Source organism: Manis javanica, chromosome 5, assembly GCF_040802235.1.
Source record: "Manis javanica isolate MJ-LG chromosome 5, MJ_LKY, whole genome shotgun sequence".
Lineage (NCBI taxonomy): Eukaryota > Metazoa > Chordata > Mammalia > Pholidota > Manidae > Manis > Manis javanica.
The window spans coordinates 19,060,299-19,074,665 of record NC_133160.1 but is presented as its reverse complement, the minus strand read 5'-3'; the positions used below and the strand labels follow the sequence as shown (position 1 = coordinate 19,074,665).

General features: G+C 38.9%; 1 protein-coding gene across 7 annotated transcripts in view; it reads left to right on the top strand.

The window, feature by feature from the left end:
• RALGAPB (Ral GTPase activating protein non-catalytic subunit beta) overlaps window positions 1-14,367 on the top strand; it is a 126,735-nt gene that overhangs the window by 54,489 nt on the left and 57,879 nt on the right. For 5 of the 7 annotated variants that reach the window (XM_073236615.1, XM_073236610.1, XM_073236613.1 and 2 more), the window contains 6 exons: window positions 2,613-2,780; window positions 3,293-3,407; window positions 3,784-3,931; window positions 5,814-5,878; window positions 6,745-6,874; window positions 8,624-8,757. In XM_073236615.1, the coding sequence (XP_073092716.1) occupies window positions 2,613-2,780; window positions 3,293-3,407; window positions 3,784-3,931; window positions 5,814-5,878; window positions 6,745-6,874; window positions 8,624-8,757 (760 nt within the window). The remainder of the gene's footprint in view (window positions 1-2,612; window positions 2,781-3,292; window positions 3,408-3,783; window positions 3,932-5,813; window positions 5,879-6,744; window positions 6,875-8,623; window positions 8,758-14,367) is intronic. The other 2 variants (XM_073236612.1, XM_073236614.1) reach the window with 1 other exon arrangement.

The window sequence follows — 14,367 nt, the reverse complement described above, 5'->3', positions numbered from 1 at the left end:
CTTGCTCAGGCTAGAAAACTAGGAGACATTTTAGACTCCTTTCCCTCTGTATCTTTAGTTGATCAACCAACCCTTGTCTGCTATTTAACCCTCCTCCTAATCTCTCCACTCTGATCCACCATGACCCTTCAGGCTTTGTCTCTTTTTTCCTAAATAAACTGGTAATGACCTCCTATTTCTCTTGACTATTTTGCTTTCTTCAAATGATCATTCACACAGCTGCTAAAGTGATGTTAGTATCAACAAGAGCATTCAGGTGTCTGTGTACCTGCTAGGTTCTCAGAAGAGAAAATTAAACTGACTCATATGGAACCAAGTCCAGAAGCACATGGCATGAAACAGAATGGTACATGCAGGGAACTAATCAAGGGTATCTTAATAGGCTTTTGGTTTTAAGTAACAGGAAACCTCAGTGTGACTTCGGCAAAGGGGGAATGAATTGTGAAAACTAGTGCTATTTAATACATTCTAAAGTCAAGATGTGCAGCAGGGCAGGAACCAAAGACTAAAAAGTGCTCAAAGACCAAAACACTTTTCTTCTTTCAGTTTCTCTGTCTTCACAGTATCCCAGAATTGCTTCATTCTTCTCTTCTCTGCAGATCATTTTTCAATGTTGTAATATGCTTCTAAGTTCTCAATTTCCATGGCCGTGGTCTAGATGGCCAGCAGGGCCAATTACCATCTCTGAATACTAATTTCATATTCCTGGGAAAGAGAATCTGATTAATCAGGTGTCTGCCCTCTAGTCTAGTCAGTATGGCTTTGAGGGTGGGTCACATGGAGTACTGAAGTTAACCCTTGTGGTGAGGGTACATTTCTCTGGAGGGAACCATACGTTAGAGAGAGACCCCAAATGATATCAATAGCAGCAAAGGAGAAGGCTATAATCCTGAGCTTTTTGTCTGGTCCATTAAGACTATAGGCTGTAGTATGATCAACTAAAAGAACAGATTTGTGAGAGGATGAATGATGAATTTAGTTTTGAACCTGTTGACTTCTAGGTATATGGAGTATGTTTTTCAATTCATTTATTAAGTTCCTACTTTGTGGCAGATACTGTGTACCAGGAATACTGGAGTAATCAATGCCCTCAAGTACCCAATGTACTTTTTTGGCTAATAGATTTAAAACTCAGTTGAGAGGTCTGGGCTGGAGACTGACTTGATTATATTGAGTGGCTGAGATAGTGTTTAAAACCAGGCTAGTGGAAGTGATAGTGTAGAGAACTGAGATTGGCAGCCTGGAGAACACAAATATTAGGTGGCAAGTGGACCAAGAGGATCTGGTGAAGGAAATTGCCACACAGGCCAGAAAAGAGTAAGGAGAGAAGGAGGGAATACTTTAAAAAGACAAAGTTAGACTTAGACATGTCTTCTGCAATTAACAATTGAGAGACCATTTGTTTTTTGTTTTGTTTTGTTTTTTGTTTTTATTTTGTTATCATTAATCTACAATTACATGAGCAACATTGTGGTTACTAGACTCCCCCCATCATCAAGTCCCCCCCACAAGCCCCATTACAGTCACTGTCCATCAGCGTAGTAAGATGCTATAGAATCACTACTTGTCTTCTCTGTGGTGTACAGCCCTCCCCGTGCCCCCCCCCCCACATTATATCTGCTAATCGTAATGCCCCTTTCCCCCCTTGTCCCTCCCTTCCCACCCATCCTCCCCAGTCCCTTTCCCTTTGGTAACTGTTAGTCTATTCTTAGGTTCTGTGAGTCTGCTGCTCTTTTGTTCCTTCAGCTTTTTTCTTTGTCCTTATACTCCACATAGGAGTGAAATCATTTGATACTTGTCTTTTTCCGCCTGGCTTATTTCACTGAGCATAATACCCTCTAGCTCCATCCATGTTGTTGCAAATGGTAGGATTTGTTGCCATTTGTTATTTTGTTAGTATGGTTTTAATAGAGTTCTAGGGAGAGAGAATAGATTAAAATGGCTTGCACAGTGACCGGAGGTAAAAAAGTTTTTTTTGAAGAGTACTGCAGAGAAGAGAAAAATGCCTTATGGTAACAGAAGAGTTTACCATATAGTTGCTTTAGAAAGATGGGAGATTGAATACTCAGTTGATTGGGGGTTAGGGAAGGAGGTTGTAAGTAAGGTATACTTGGGCATATTTCTAAAAGGAGTCTTATTCAGAAGTAACCTTTATATCATGATGAATGCAGGGTTGAATGAGCTATTTTCTTTCATTGTTCCCCTAGAAATAATGGGGATAGAGAAAAGAGACAAAAGTTTTTTCCTAGGAATTAGGAAATGCTGCAGAATTTTACTTGGCATGAGTTCAGTTCAGTAATTCCACCAATTATAATCACTGCAGCCATTGGTTTTATTTTGTTTTGGTTGCTTCATTGACAGGCACCTATAATCTTGAGTTGCAAAGCTTAAAACTTCAAAAAGATTCAGACATGAATCTTTTTTTTTTTAATTAGGAAAGACCATTTTGTTCTTAGTGTATTTGATGCTGAAATGTCCGAACTCCAGTAATATTTTTAAAGGATAGAAGTAATAAAGAGTAGAAATAGACTTTCAGATGATCATGTAGAAAATAATAATTATGAAAACGATTGATCAGCAGTTTGTTTAAAATATTTTTCTTGCTTTCGCAGATTTTACATGCTTTTAATTCAAGGTTTGCAGATAAATGATTATGTGTGCCATCCTGTCTTGGCCAGCGTTATTCTAAACTCCCCTCCTTTGTTCTGCTGTGACTTGAAAGGAATTGATGTTGTGGTTCCTTACTTTATTTCAGCTCTTGAAACCATTTTGCCTGACAGGTAAGCTATCATTCTGTACTAGTATATTACTTGTCGGGTTTGGCCTGGTCTGTTTTGGTGCTTCCTCCCCACTTTCCTCATTTATTCTGTCTTCGTAGCCCAAGAGAACTCAGGCCACATTAAATGAGTATAAAGCATCCTGACCCACCTTATCCGTGAACTTCTGTTCTGATTTGTCCATGTGTGTGTGTTGAATCCTTTTTGGCCTGGTCTAGAGGGCTAACAGCAGAGGTCCTAGTTTTGTAGAGTAGGCCTTACATTTAAAATCAGTCAGATTTTGTTTAATTCTGTTAACAGTTTTACATAGAAATTCTCACACACACAGATACACACAGAAATTGTAGTCCTACAAACTCAATAAAAAGTAGTTACTTGGATTCTTTGTAAAGCCAAGCCCAGTGTTTCTATTGTGAAAATTGACATAAATGTATATTTGGCAATAGGTGAAAAAACATTTTGGTTTGGAAATCCTAATAGCTTTTTTTTTTTTTTTTTTTTTTTGGTGGGGGCAGAGAACTCTCAAAATTCAAAAGCTATGTAAATCCAACAGAATTGAGAAGATCTTCCATTAATATCCTGCTTTCTTTATTGCCTCTCCCTCATCACTTTGGCACAGTCAAATCTGAGGTAATGTTTCATTAAATATTTTTATATTCTATATTCTATTTTGTGTACTAATTCAAGTAAATTATATTTTAAAAATGCAACAGGAACTTTTTAGAAAAAATTTTATATAATTTCAGGTGAATCAACAAAATGATTTGTTGTGGTATTTCTTCTGTTAGCCAGGGGCATATCTTGGTCTGCCATTTCAAGTGGTGATAGGCTGGTAACATCTGGGAATGTATGTTGTGTGAGTCAGTGATAGATACTTAGCACAGTGGTTACTATTAGACTGAAAGCTTTGCTTATTAGATTGATCTTACCTTTGTCCACTGTAGCAGTTCCTATATGGGCACAGTGTACCACAACAGTTGATGTTAAATATTTATTTCTTCTGTAGGTGGTCCTGGAAGGAAAGTTTAGTAATGATGACAACTCTTCTTATGATAAACCAATAACTTTTTTGTCCCTGAAGTTGAGACTTGTGAATATTCTAATAGGTGCCTTGCAAACGGAAACGGACTCCAACAACACTCAAATGATACTAGGTTTGTGTTCACACATTTTCTGGTAAGCAAAAACCCAGGCACTGTTGACCCCAGGCTTGCTGAGGCAGCAGGGGTCAGTCATGGCAGCCTAAGCTCTGTTTATTCTGAATCAGAGGCAGAATTTGTTTGCTTTCATATGTAAAAACATTTAAAGGGGTCAGGTGAGAGAAGGAAAGCATTACAGTTGTATTGTTGGGTCATTTTTGCTTAGTTCTATTTGTGTCCTTTGTTTTTCTCTTTCCCTTCCTCTCCTGTTCTTTCCTTTCCTCCCTTCTTTTCTCTTCTCTTTCCTTTGCTCCCTCCTATGCCTGCCTTCTCCCCTTTCTTTTGCCTATTATGTACATGTGAAAAATTCTGTAAGCCATGTTGGAACCCTACCAAAAGGAAATTGAGGAGTAGCTGCCAAGGAAGATTGGTGTGCTTCCTTCCCTTTCCCTTTTCATTTCTTGTTGGTCGCCTAATCATACTGATTTTCAGTCTTAAATGGCTCCTCATCATTATGGCCACTGCCATATTTTAGGCCCTTGTGACTTCTCAACTTGGTTGCTGCAGCTGTCTCTTAATGTACTTCTGACTTTTCATCAAAGCCAAGGGCGTGGTCCTAGGTGCAGGTACTCTGTGGGGCATACGAATGAACTGAATGGCATGGCTTTTCTCCCTTGCATGGCTTTTCTCCCTTGAGCAAGTCTCATTGCAGAGAATGGAGTACCTTCACAGAGCAGTCAGATGACAGCAGAAGGCAGTGCTGATTGCATGTCATATTGAGTGTCTTCATATTGAGAAAGAAGAAACCAAAAGAGAAAGGAAGATTTCATAGGGGTAGAGGCAAGTTATAAATTGGATCTTGTAGGGCAAGATTTTAATAGGTGGAAGTGAGATTAGGATTTCATTACAGGACGGAAAATGATGAAGCCAAAGAACTGGTGATGGCAGTGTGGGTGGAATGGGTGCTCAGGAAAGATAGTATGTTATGCAGTGAGAAGGTAGAATAAACAGGGAAGAGTAAATCCTTTCATTTTGGAAAGGAGTTGCAGGAACCACTAAGTCTTGAAATGAGAGCGCCTACAAGTTGTAGTGTTTTCGGTTATTCAAATAATGTATCATTTGAAATAAGATGATTTCTATAGTTGGTTAGATATTTAGTTGTGCTGTATGCTTGTTCTGAAGAGTTTCCTCTGTACCCTCCAAAGAAGAGTCAGCTGTTGCTCTTCCATAGACTGGCAAAGCTGTGTCTGTTCTCTCTCTATCCATTGTGAACAAGAGTACTCCCCCACTAGGATGGCTCACCATTTTGTTTCTGTCCTAGGCTTTTGGCACTATGAGTTCCTTGATAATAAATACATGCAGCTTGTCTTCAGAATATGCAGCTGTGGGAGAGCCCTGAACCATGTGGTTTTAATCATTCTTGAAAAGCACTCTGGTCAGAAAGATAGACCTGTAATTTTTATTTTGTTACTTTTATTTTTGAAAGATCAGAATCTGGTTTTGAAAGTATTCCACAATATTTTTCTTAGTTTGTATTACCTTGATGTTGAGATGTTTACATCTGGTCTTTCACACCAATTAAAAAATTTTAGGTATGGTCATGTTTTTATATAAAGTAAAGTTTTTTCAAATAACGTATCACTTGAAATGAGATCATTTCTTTTAGATCACTTCAAATTTATTTTAGAAAAATGTAGTTTTGAAACTGAGGGCAGAACTAGGGCATTTCTAAAGATTATCTTTTCTAACCAATCAGTGGATTTATTAGGAATTTTATGGAAACTTCAGGGATACCCAGCAAAAATCAAATTATTATCTTTGCTATTAATTGGGTATGTTAATTGTTTAAATATTCTTGTCATGTTTTTAAGTAAAATACATTGTTTTACTGTTGCAGGGGCAATGTTAAATATTGTTCAAGATTCAGCACTTTTGGAAGCCATTGGTTGCCAAATGGAGATGGTAAGAAGCATACCACTTGCACTTCTGATTTTATGTACACTACATTCCAAAATGCCCATCCTTGTGATTTTAAGGCATTTTTTTGTAAATTCAGTTCATTGATTCAGAAGGTTCCTATTTTAAAATACATATTTTGAGGTTTCAGTGCCTCATCAGCTATAAACTAGGTCCCTGAGAGATTCCACAAGAGAGAAATTCCAGCTAAATGCTTGTCCTTTTTCCTGGACAGTGTCTACTTAAGGCTCTTAACTCTTTTGCTGTGCTAGTGAACTGGCTTGAATAATCTAGGAAAGCTGCCTACTCCATAATTCCTTTCATTCCTAGTAAATCTAGAGCTGGCCTCAAAGCAAGCATCTTTTCCATCTCATCAGCTCTTTCTAGCCCCTCTAGACCAGAGTTTGAGGGTCCCCCAAAGCACCAGTTCTTCCAAATCAGAAAAGCTTCCCAGAGACTCCCAATGCCCTCTGCTTCTGTCTTCAAGATATGTGATTCCTATAGCTGGAGTAGAGGCAGGGGAGTGGAGAAATTGGTAGAGTATCTTGGAGTGAGCTAAGGACCCAAAGTCATTAGCTAGTGAAGGCTAGTGAAAATGGAAAAGGTCCTGGGTTGGCCCTTTATGAACAACAGCAAAGAAGACCTCAGAATGGTGCCTGTGATATCAGGCCCTTCATACCCTCTAGTACATGGTTTATGCAAAAACACCACAACAGTTTTAATTCCTTGTCAGTTTTTATCTATGTATCAATTTGTGCTGTTTAGTTGACACATTCTATTTTATCAACATGCCTTTTAACAATTGACCTCTGTCTATTTTTGTAAAGTATAGATGTAGCCCTCAAATGTTGGATTCATTTTTGTTTGACTAGGGTGGTGGAGAAAATAACCTGAAGAGTCATAGTCGCACTAATAGTGGTATTAGTTCAGCAAGTGGTGGAAGCACAGAGCCCACAACTCCCGATAGTGAAAGACCTGCTCAAGCTCTTCTAAGGGATTATGGTAAGCCTTGTTTGTTTCTTTGAAATCCAAAGTTTATAGCAAAAAAAATTTTTTAACAAAGTTTTAATGTTTGTGATTTTTTAAATATATTATAGTAGAAAGTCTATTGGTCTAAGAGATTAAAAAAAGAAATAAAATCTTTTAAATTTAGCTCTAGCTTTTAGTAGTTAGATTTTTGGGTAGCTTATTAGGTTTTATAAGTGATTATAATGGGTGGTCAAGGAAACATTTCTGGATTTTGTAGCAGTTGCTGGTCATACAGAGTCAAATAAGATGTGAGCTCTGCCTTAGAGTCTAATGGCAGGGTTGGCTAGTATATCAGTTATTGCAATGTGGTAAGTGGGGGAGATGGGATATGCATTAGATGGGAACCCGGAGGGTCTTTTTGTTTAAAACCTATATACACTACTATATCTGATGGGATTCTTCAGTCACACATGTTAAGTAAGAGTAAGGAAACATTTGCCAGCAGAACATCCTAGTCAATGATGTCCTTTACCCTGGGCAATTACCTTATGGGTTCTGTGAGATTGTGAGTGCCTTTATATTTTTATAAACAAATACTAATAGTATATTGTATCTGTGAGTGTTAATCTAACTGGATTAGTATGAAATCTAGATCCTTAGTTGTGAATTCAGTTTCTTAATCACCTAGAGAGTTCACGAGCCTAGTAGTCAGGCATGTTTCGGTGGTTTAAGTTTGCTAAAAGTATTCTTGAACATGTCAAATACATAAGGTCATTATGTGGATATTCAAGACATTTGCACTTATAAAGAAGTTATTTAAATTGTTTTCTCATGTTCTTGGGTTTAAGTATCCTGTAGGTGAAAATTATTTATTTTCATGCTTTCTAAGTCTTTTAAACTGAGGAAATTTTTGCATTGTTTGTGTTCTAATATAAATGTTTGAAGTGACTATTGTTTGTTTCGGTATTTGGAACTGGTGTTAGTGAGTTCTGCTTGTAATGTCGTAAAATATCTTGTATTAAGAAATCCAGATTTGTGTTAGTGTTGCATGAATGTCTCTCTTTAATGATCATTCCTTTTTCTGTTGTCACTGCCCTCTTTCTGATAGGATCGACAGGTATAATGTCCCTAAAGCTTCCTTTATAAATTCAATTTCATATGTCCTAATTTATTATTAGCTAAGTAATAATTACATTTAAATATAGAAGTGGAGGCCAAATAAAGCCACAGTGACTTGATTAAAATTTTTTAGAAGTAGTCCTGGAGAGTTAAATATTAAAATATGTTTGAAAAGGTATTGCATGTGACTTTTTATGGTTTAAACCCTGAAAATAATTTCAACAGATGCTTTAGGCTAATTCCCAGCATCTGAAGAGATTCTAAAATTTGGATTCTTTCCTCTACAAAATTTGAAGGAAATAATTGATAGCCTTTTCATTGTTTTTTTTAATGTAACTCTCCTTATGAATGAATTTTGAAATTTTAAGATTTATATTGTTAAAAAATGATATTGCAACTGTCAAATTCCAGTAAATGTCTGGATAAAAGTACCTGAGCTGGGAGCTAGAAGCTGCTCTGGTCCTGTGTGTTGTGCCCCATGCACTGTTGTTCAGTCAGGCTTGACGCTCAGGCCAGTGGGGTGGGAAGCATAGCGCTGTGTGGGTGCCCTTCGTGCTCACGGTGGCTGCTGTGGTCTGTGCCTGGTGGAATGCTGTGCTTCTTGTTACTAATGCTTAGTTGTTTTCCCTCCCTGTGGGATGTGGCATTGGGGTTATATCCTAGCTCTTAATACAGATTCAGCCGCTGGGCTCCTGATTCGCAGCATTCATCTCGTCACACAAAGACTCAACTCCCAGTGGCGGCAAGATATGAGCATATCACTGGCAGCTTTAGAGCTCCTCTCTGGCCTGGCAAAGGTGAGAAGCCCGTTCCTTTGATTTTAGCCCAGGAGCCTCAGACCATGGCTGTTTTTTTCTCTATCTCCTGACCTCTTGGTATGGGTATTGCTGTGCTGGTTATACAGAAACTTAGTTTATATCCAAGGTGTACAAAAACGTGCCCTCAAATGAAATTTTACAAAGTGGATTTTATTTTAATAGGTTCAAAGAGTCTGAATGATATTTTTGCTGTTAAATTACAGGAAATGTTTCAATATTTGCTGTTGATTTGCACATAATAGTAGAATGCCTATTGATTTGTATTTACTTACATTTCTTCATGGCATTTTGTGCTATTATAGGATCATCTAATTTTAATAAATAAATACAGATTTGATAATGGAAAAAAAGGGGCTCTTTTTGTAAAGAGTAATTATCCCAAAATATGCCATTTGGGACTATCTGTGACTCTTCCATCTTCTATCATCAGAGAAGAGTGAAAATTGGCTATCTTTTCTAATTTCTTTCATAGTTGTTATTTCAGTTTTGTGCAACCTGAGAGCTAAGTGGCCATTTGTACTTCTCTAAGTACAAAATTTGAAAGTGAACAGTTCAGTGGCTATTAGTATTTCACAATATACAAACACCACCTCCATCTAGTTCCAAAACATGTTCACCCCAAAAAAGAAACCCTGTACTCATTAAGCAGTTGATTCCTGGTCTTCCATCCCCCAACCTGACAACCACCAATCTGTGTTCTGTCTCTATGGATTTACCTATTCTGGTTGTAGTGAACATGCATGTACATATATTTGTTTGAATACCAATTTTCAGTTCTTTTGGGTATGTATCTGAGAGTGGAATTACAGGGTCATATGGTAATAGTTTAACTTTTTGAGGAGTTACCAGTATTTCCCAAAGTGACTGAATCACTTTACATTCCCACCACTGATGTATGAGAGTTCCATTTTCACCACATCCTGACTAACATCTTAGTGTTTTCCTATTTGTTTAATGGGCAGGATTATCTCATGTAAAAACTTGGTGTTGTGAGAATCAAATGAAATGAAATATGGGGGAAGCCTCAGGATGATGGAGTAGGAAGGCAAGATGCAAATTTCTTCCCCCCCCACACAAAGGAAGCAAGTACAGCAAATACAACTAAACTTGAAAATGAGCTGAAAACTGCCAAACATACCATCTACACACGGGGAAGAAGAGAAGACCACAGAAAAGGGTAGAGAGGCAGAGCTGAGACTAAGTGGGACCACAGCCCTTCCCCTATCTCAGCCCACAGGCAGGAAGAAGTGAATGGAGTGGAGAGGGGATAGGTGCCCAGGAACTCTGCACACCTGGCCCTGAAGATCTGCTACAGGAAGACAATTCCACATTGTACTGGGTTCAGGTGATTAGTGGGACTGGACACCAGGGAAAGATGGAACGCTCTGGGGGACTGAGACACCAGCTGCCTGTGGAGGACAGGCATGCTCCACTGGTCCCACAGAGACCCAGTACAGAGGCAGCAGTTTGAAAGACTTGCCAGCAGTAGGAGGGGAGCCAGGTGGGCAAGGGTTGGATGGGGCTGTCTCTGCAGGAGAAAGAACAGGTGGATGATACTTCACCAGCACTCCCTTGACCCAGCTGGTCAAGCACTCAGGGGCCCCATGTGCTTCATCCCCCTCACTGGCAGCTCAGCCCCAAGGTGCCTCCCTCCATGCCACAATGTGCCAGCCCACTCAGTCCAGTAGGCACAGGGAGAATCTCCCAGCTTTCATGGCCCTGTTCTAGCCCAATTGGAGAGGCACCTGCAGGAGCCAGCTCTGGGAGCTTCCTCCCCACAGGGGGCCAAGCTGGGTGCTCTCTGCCTTGTTGCTTCATGCCTTATTGCTCCTAGGGGGCTCCCACGGGACTCGCTGTTGCAGCAGCTGTGTGTCACTGTGGCTCAACTAGCTGCCTCCACCATTGGTGAGCTTCCTACCACCTAACTCATGGCCACTCACCCGCACACTCCCGCAGTGCACATTGAGCCACCACTGCGAGCCTGTGAGCCCTTCCATTGTACCAGTCACTGCCTCCGTGGGCCCAGGTGTCCTCCCATCACATGGTTCACCACCACCTCCACTGTGCATGCCCTACTGCTGCTGTGTGCCCACTACACTCTTCCATGGCATGGCTTGCCACCACTGCTATGCTCCCAAAGGCTTTGCAACTAGGTGACTTGCCACTGCCTCAAGTCCATGCACTTTGCCATTGTACAACTCACCCTGTGACTACTCTGCCCACCTTGTTGATCCAGCAACCCTGCCATCGCTACAGGGCAGAGGGCAGCCCTGCCCACAACAATCCCAGCAGAAACCACTGCTCTGATCACATAGGCTGAGCTAAGGCAAACCACCGGCCTCAGCAGACTGAGATAAACCACTGCTGACAAACGTACAAAAAGGCAACCCTGCCCATTGCCCACCAGCAGCAACTGGGGTTTCACAGCAAAGGAGAAACAGGAACTAGAGAGGAAGGAGTCTTGAGCTCTGGACCCCACAGGATGTCTTCTTCATAAAGACATTGCTCTCTAGATCAGGAAGCGTGGCAGATCCATCTAATACAAAGGAAGAAACACAGATACCCTGACAAAATGAGGAGGCAGAGGTATATATATATTCCAAACAAAACTACAGGATAGGACACCACAAAGAGGGCTAAATGAAATGGAGATCACCAATCTTTCTGATAAAGATTTCAAAATAAAAGTAATAAATATGCTCACTGATCTGCAGAAATATATTAAAGATCTCAGGGAGGACTTCAGCAAAGAAATGGAAGAGCTGAAGAATATAGTATCTAAAATGAAACATACAGTGGAGGGATTTAAGAGTAGATCATTGCAGGTAAAGGAGACAGTCAATGAGATGAAAATTGGAGAACAGGAACACAATGGAGCTAAGGAATAGAGAGAAAAAAGGACCTCTAGGAATGAAAGAAAGACAAGAGAGCTGTGTGACCAATCCAAATGGAACAATATTCACATAATGGGGGTACCAGAAGGAGAAGAGACAAAGGGATAGAAAATCTCTTTGAGGAAATAACTGAAAACATCCCCAATCTGGGGAATGAAATAGATACTCAGGTCATGGAAGTACAGAGAGCCCCTAACAAAAGGAACCCCTGGAAGACAACACCAAGACATATAATTAAAATGGCAAAGATCAAGGATAAGGAGAGAGTATTTAAAGTAGCAAGATAGAGAAAAAAGATTAATTACAAAAGAAACCCCACCTGCTATCAGCAGACTTCTCAGCAGAAACTTTACAGGGCCAGAAGGGAGTGACATGAAATATTTAATGTACTGAAACAAAAAGACCTTCAACCAAGAATCCTCTTCCCAGCAAGATTATCATGTGAATTTGAAGCAGGATTAAATAATTTCAGATAAATGAAGGCTTAAAGAATGTATAGCAACAAAACCAGCATTATAGGATATATTAAAGAAATTGCTGTAGATGTAAATGTTTCTAAGGCTAAGTAGTTTTTTTTTTTTTTGAGAGGGCATCTCTCATATTTATTGATCAAATGGTTGTTAACAACAATAAAATTCAATATAGGGGGGTCAATGCTCAATGTACAATCATTAATCCATCTCAAGCCTAACTCTTGTCAGTCTCCAATCTTCTGAAGCATAACGAACAAGTTCTTACATGGTGAACGAATTCTTACATAGTGAATAAATTCTTACATGGTGAACAGTACAAGGGCATTCATCACAGAAACTTTCGGTTTTGATCACGCATTATGAACTATAAACAATCAGGTCAAATATGAATATTCGTTTGATTTTTATACGTGATTTATATGTTGATCCCACATTTCTCCCTTTATTATTATTGTTATTTTTATTTTTAATAAAATGCTGAAGTGGTAGGTAGATGCAAGATAAAGGTAGAAAACATAGTTTAGTGTTGTAAGAGGACAAATGTAGATGATCAGGTGTGTGCCTGTAGACTATGTGTTAATCCAAGCTAGACAAGGGCAACAAAACATCCACGGATGCAGAAGATCTCTCTCAAAGCAGGGGGGATGAGGTTCTGAGCCTCACCTCTGTTGATCCCCAATTTCTCACCTGATGGCCCCCCTGCGACTGTGCCTGTCTTAGGTTGTTCCTCCCTTGAGGAATCTTACCCGTCTCTGGCTAACCAGTCATCTTCCGGGGCCATACAGGGAAATGTAAAGTTGGTAAGTGAGAGAGAATAAGGCTAAGTAGTTTTGATTATGGCATCTAATAAAGTGTGGAGAAGGAGGAAGGAGAAAAAAAGGACTCTTGGATTGTCTTTGAAATAGAACAATCAGCAACTTAATATAGACTATTATATAGCTAGGAAGCTATCCTTGAACCTTTGATAACCACAAACCTGAAGTTTTTAATAGATATGCAAGAAATAAAACAGGAGAAATCCAACCACAACCCTAAAGAAAAACATCAACTAACAAGAGGAATATAAAAGAGAAAGAAAGGAACAGAGAGGAGCTATAAAAACAAACAAAAAAAATAAAATGGCAATAAGTACATACCTATCAATAATTACCTTAAATGTAAATGGACTGAGTTCACCAATGAAAACACACATAGAGCAGCAGAATGGAAAAAGAAACAAGACCCATATATATGCTTCCTACAGGAGACTCATTTCAGACCTAAAGACAAACCTAGGCTAAAAGTGAAGGTATGAAAGGAATTTCATGCAAACAATAGGCAGAAAAAAGTGGGAGTAACAGTACTTGTATCAGACAAAATTGATTTCAAAACAAAGAAAGTAATGAGAGAAAAAAGACATGACATAGTGGCACACAGATCAGCCCAACAATAGGATATTACCATTATAAATACTTATGCACCCAACAGAGGTGCACTTAAATATGTAAAACAAACACTAACAGAATTAATGGGGGAAATAGACTAGAGCACATTCATTTTAGGAGATTTAATACACCACTCACTTCAATAGATCAACCAGACAGAAAATAAGGAAACAGAGACATTCCACATTAGATCAGGTGGACCTAACAAACATCTGTAGAACAGTCCAGCAAAAGCATCAGGATACACATTTTCCTCAAGTGTACATGGAACATTCTCTGGAATAGATTACATACTAAGCTAGAAGAAGAGCCTCAATAAATTCAAAAAGATGGATATTGTATCAAGCAACTTCTCAGACCACAGTGGTATAAAACTAGAAATAAATTACACAAAGAAAATAAAAAGCCAACAAACACATAGAAGCTAAACATGCTTCTAAATAATCAGTGAGTCAATAACCAAATTGAAACAGAAATAAAGCAATAAGTGGAGACAAATGAAAACAAAAATAAAACGGTTCAATATTTATCGGACACCACAAAGACCTTTCTAACAGGGAAGTACATAGCAATATAGGCTTACTTCAAGAAAGCAAGAACAATCCCAGATAAACAGTCTAAACTCATAATTAAAGAAACTAGAAAAAGAAGAATAAATGAAACCTAAAGTTAGTAAAAGGACATAAAAAAAATCAGAACAGAAATAAATAATATAGATTAAAACAATAGAAAAAAATTAATGAAACTAAGAGCTGATTCTTTGAGAAAATAATACAATAGATAAACCCCTAGCCAGCC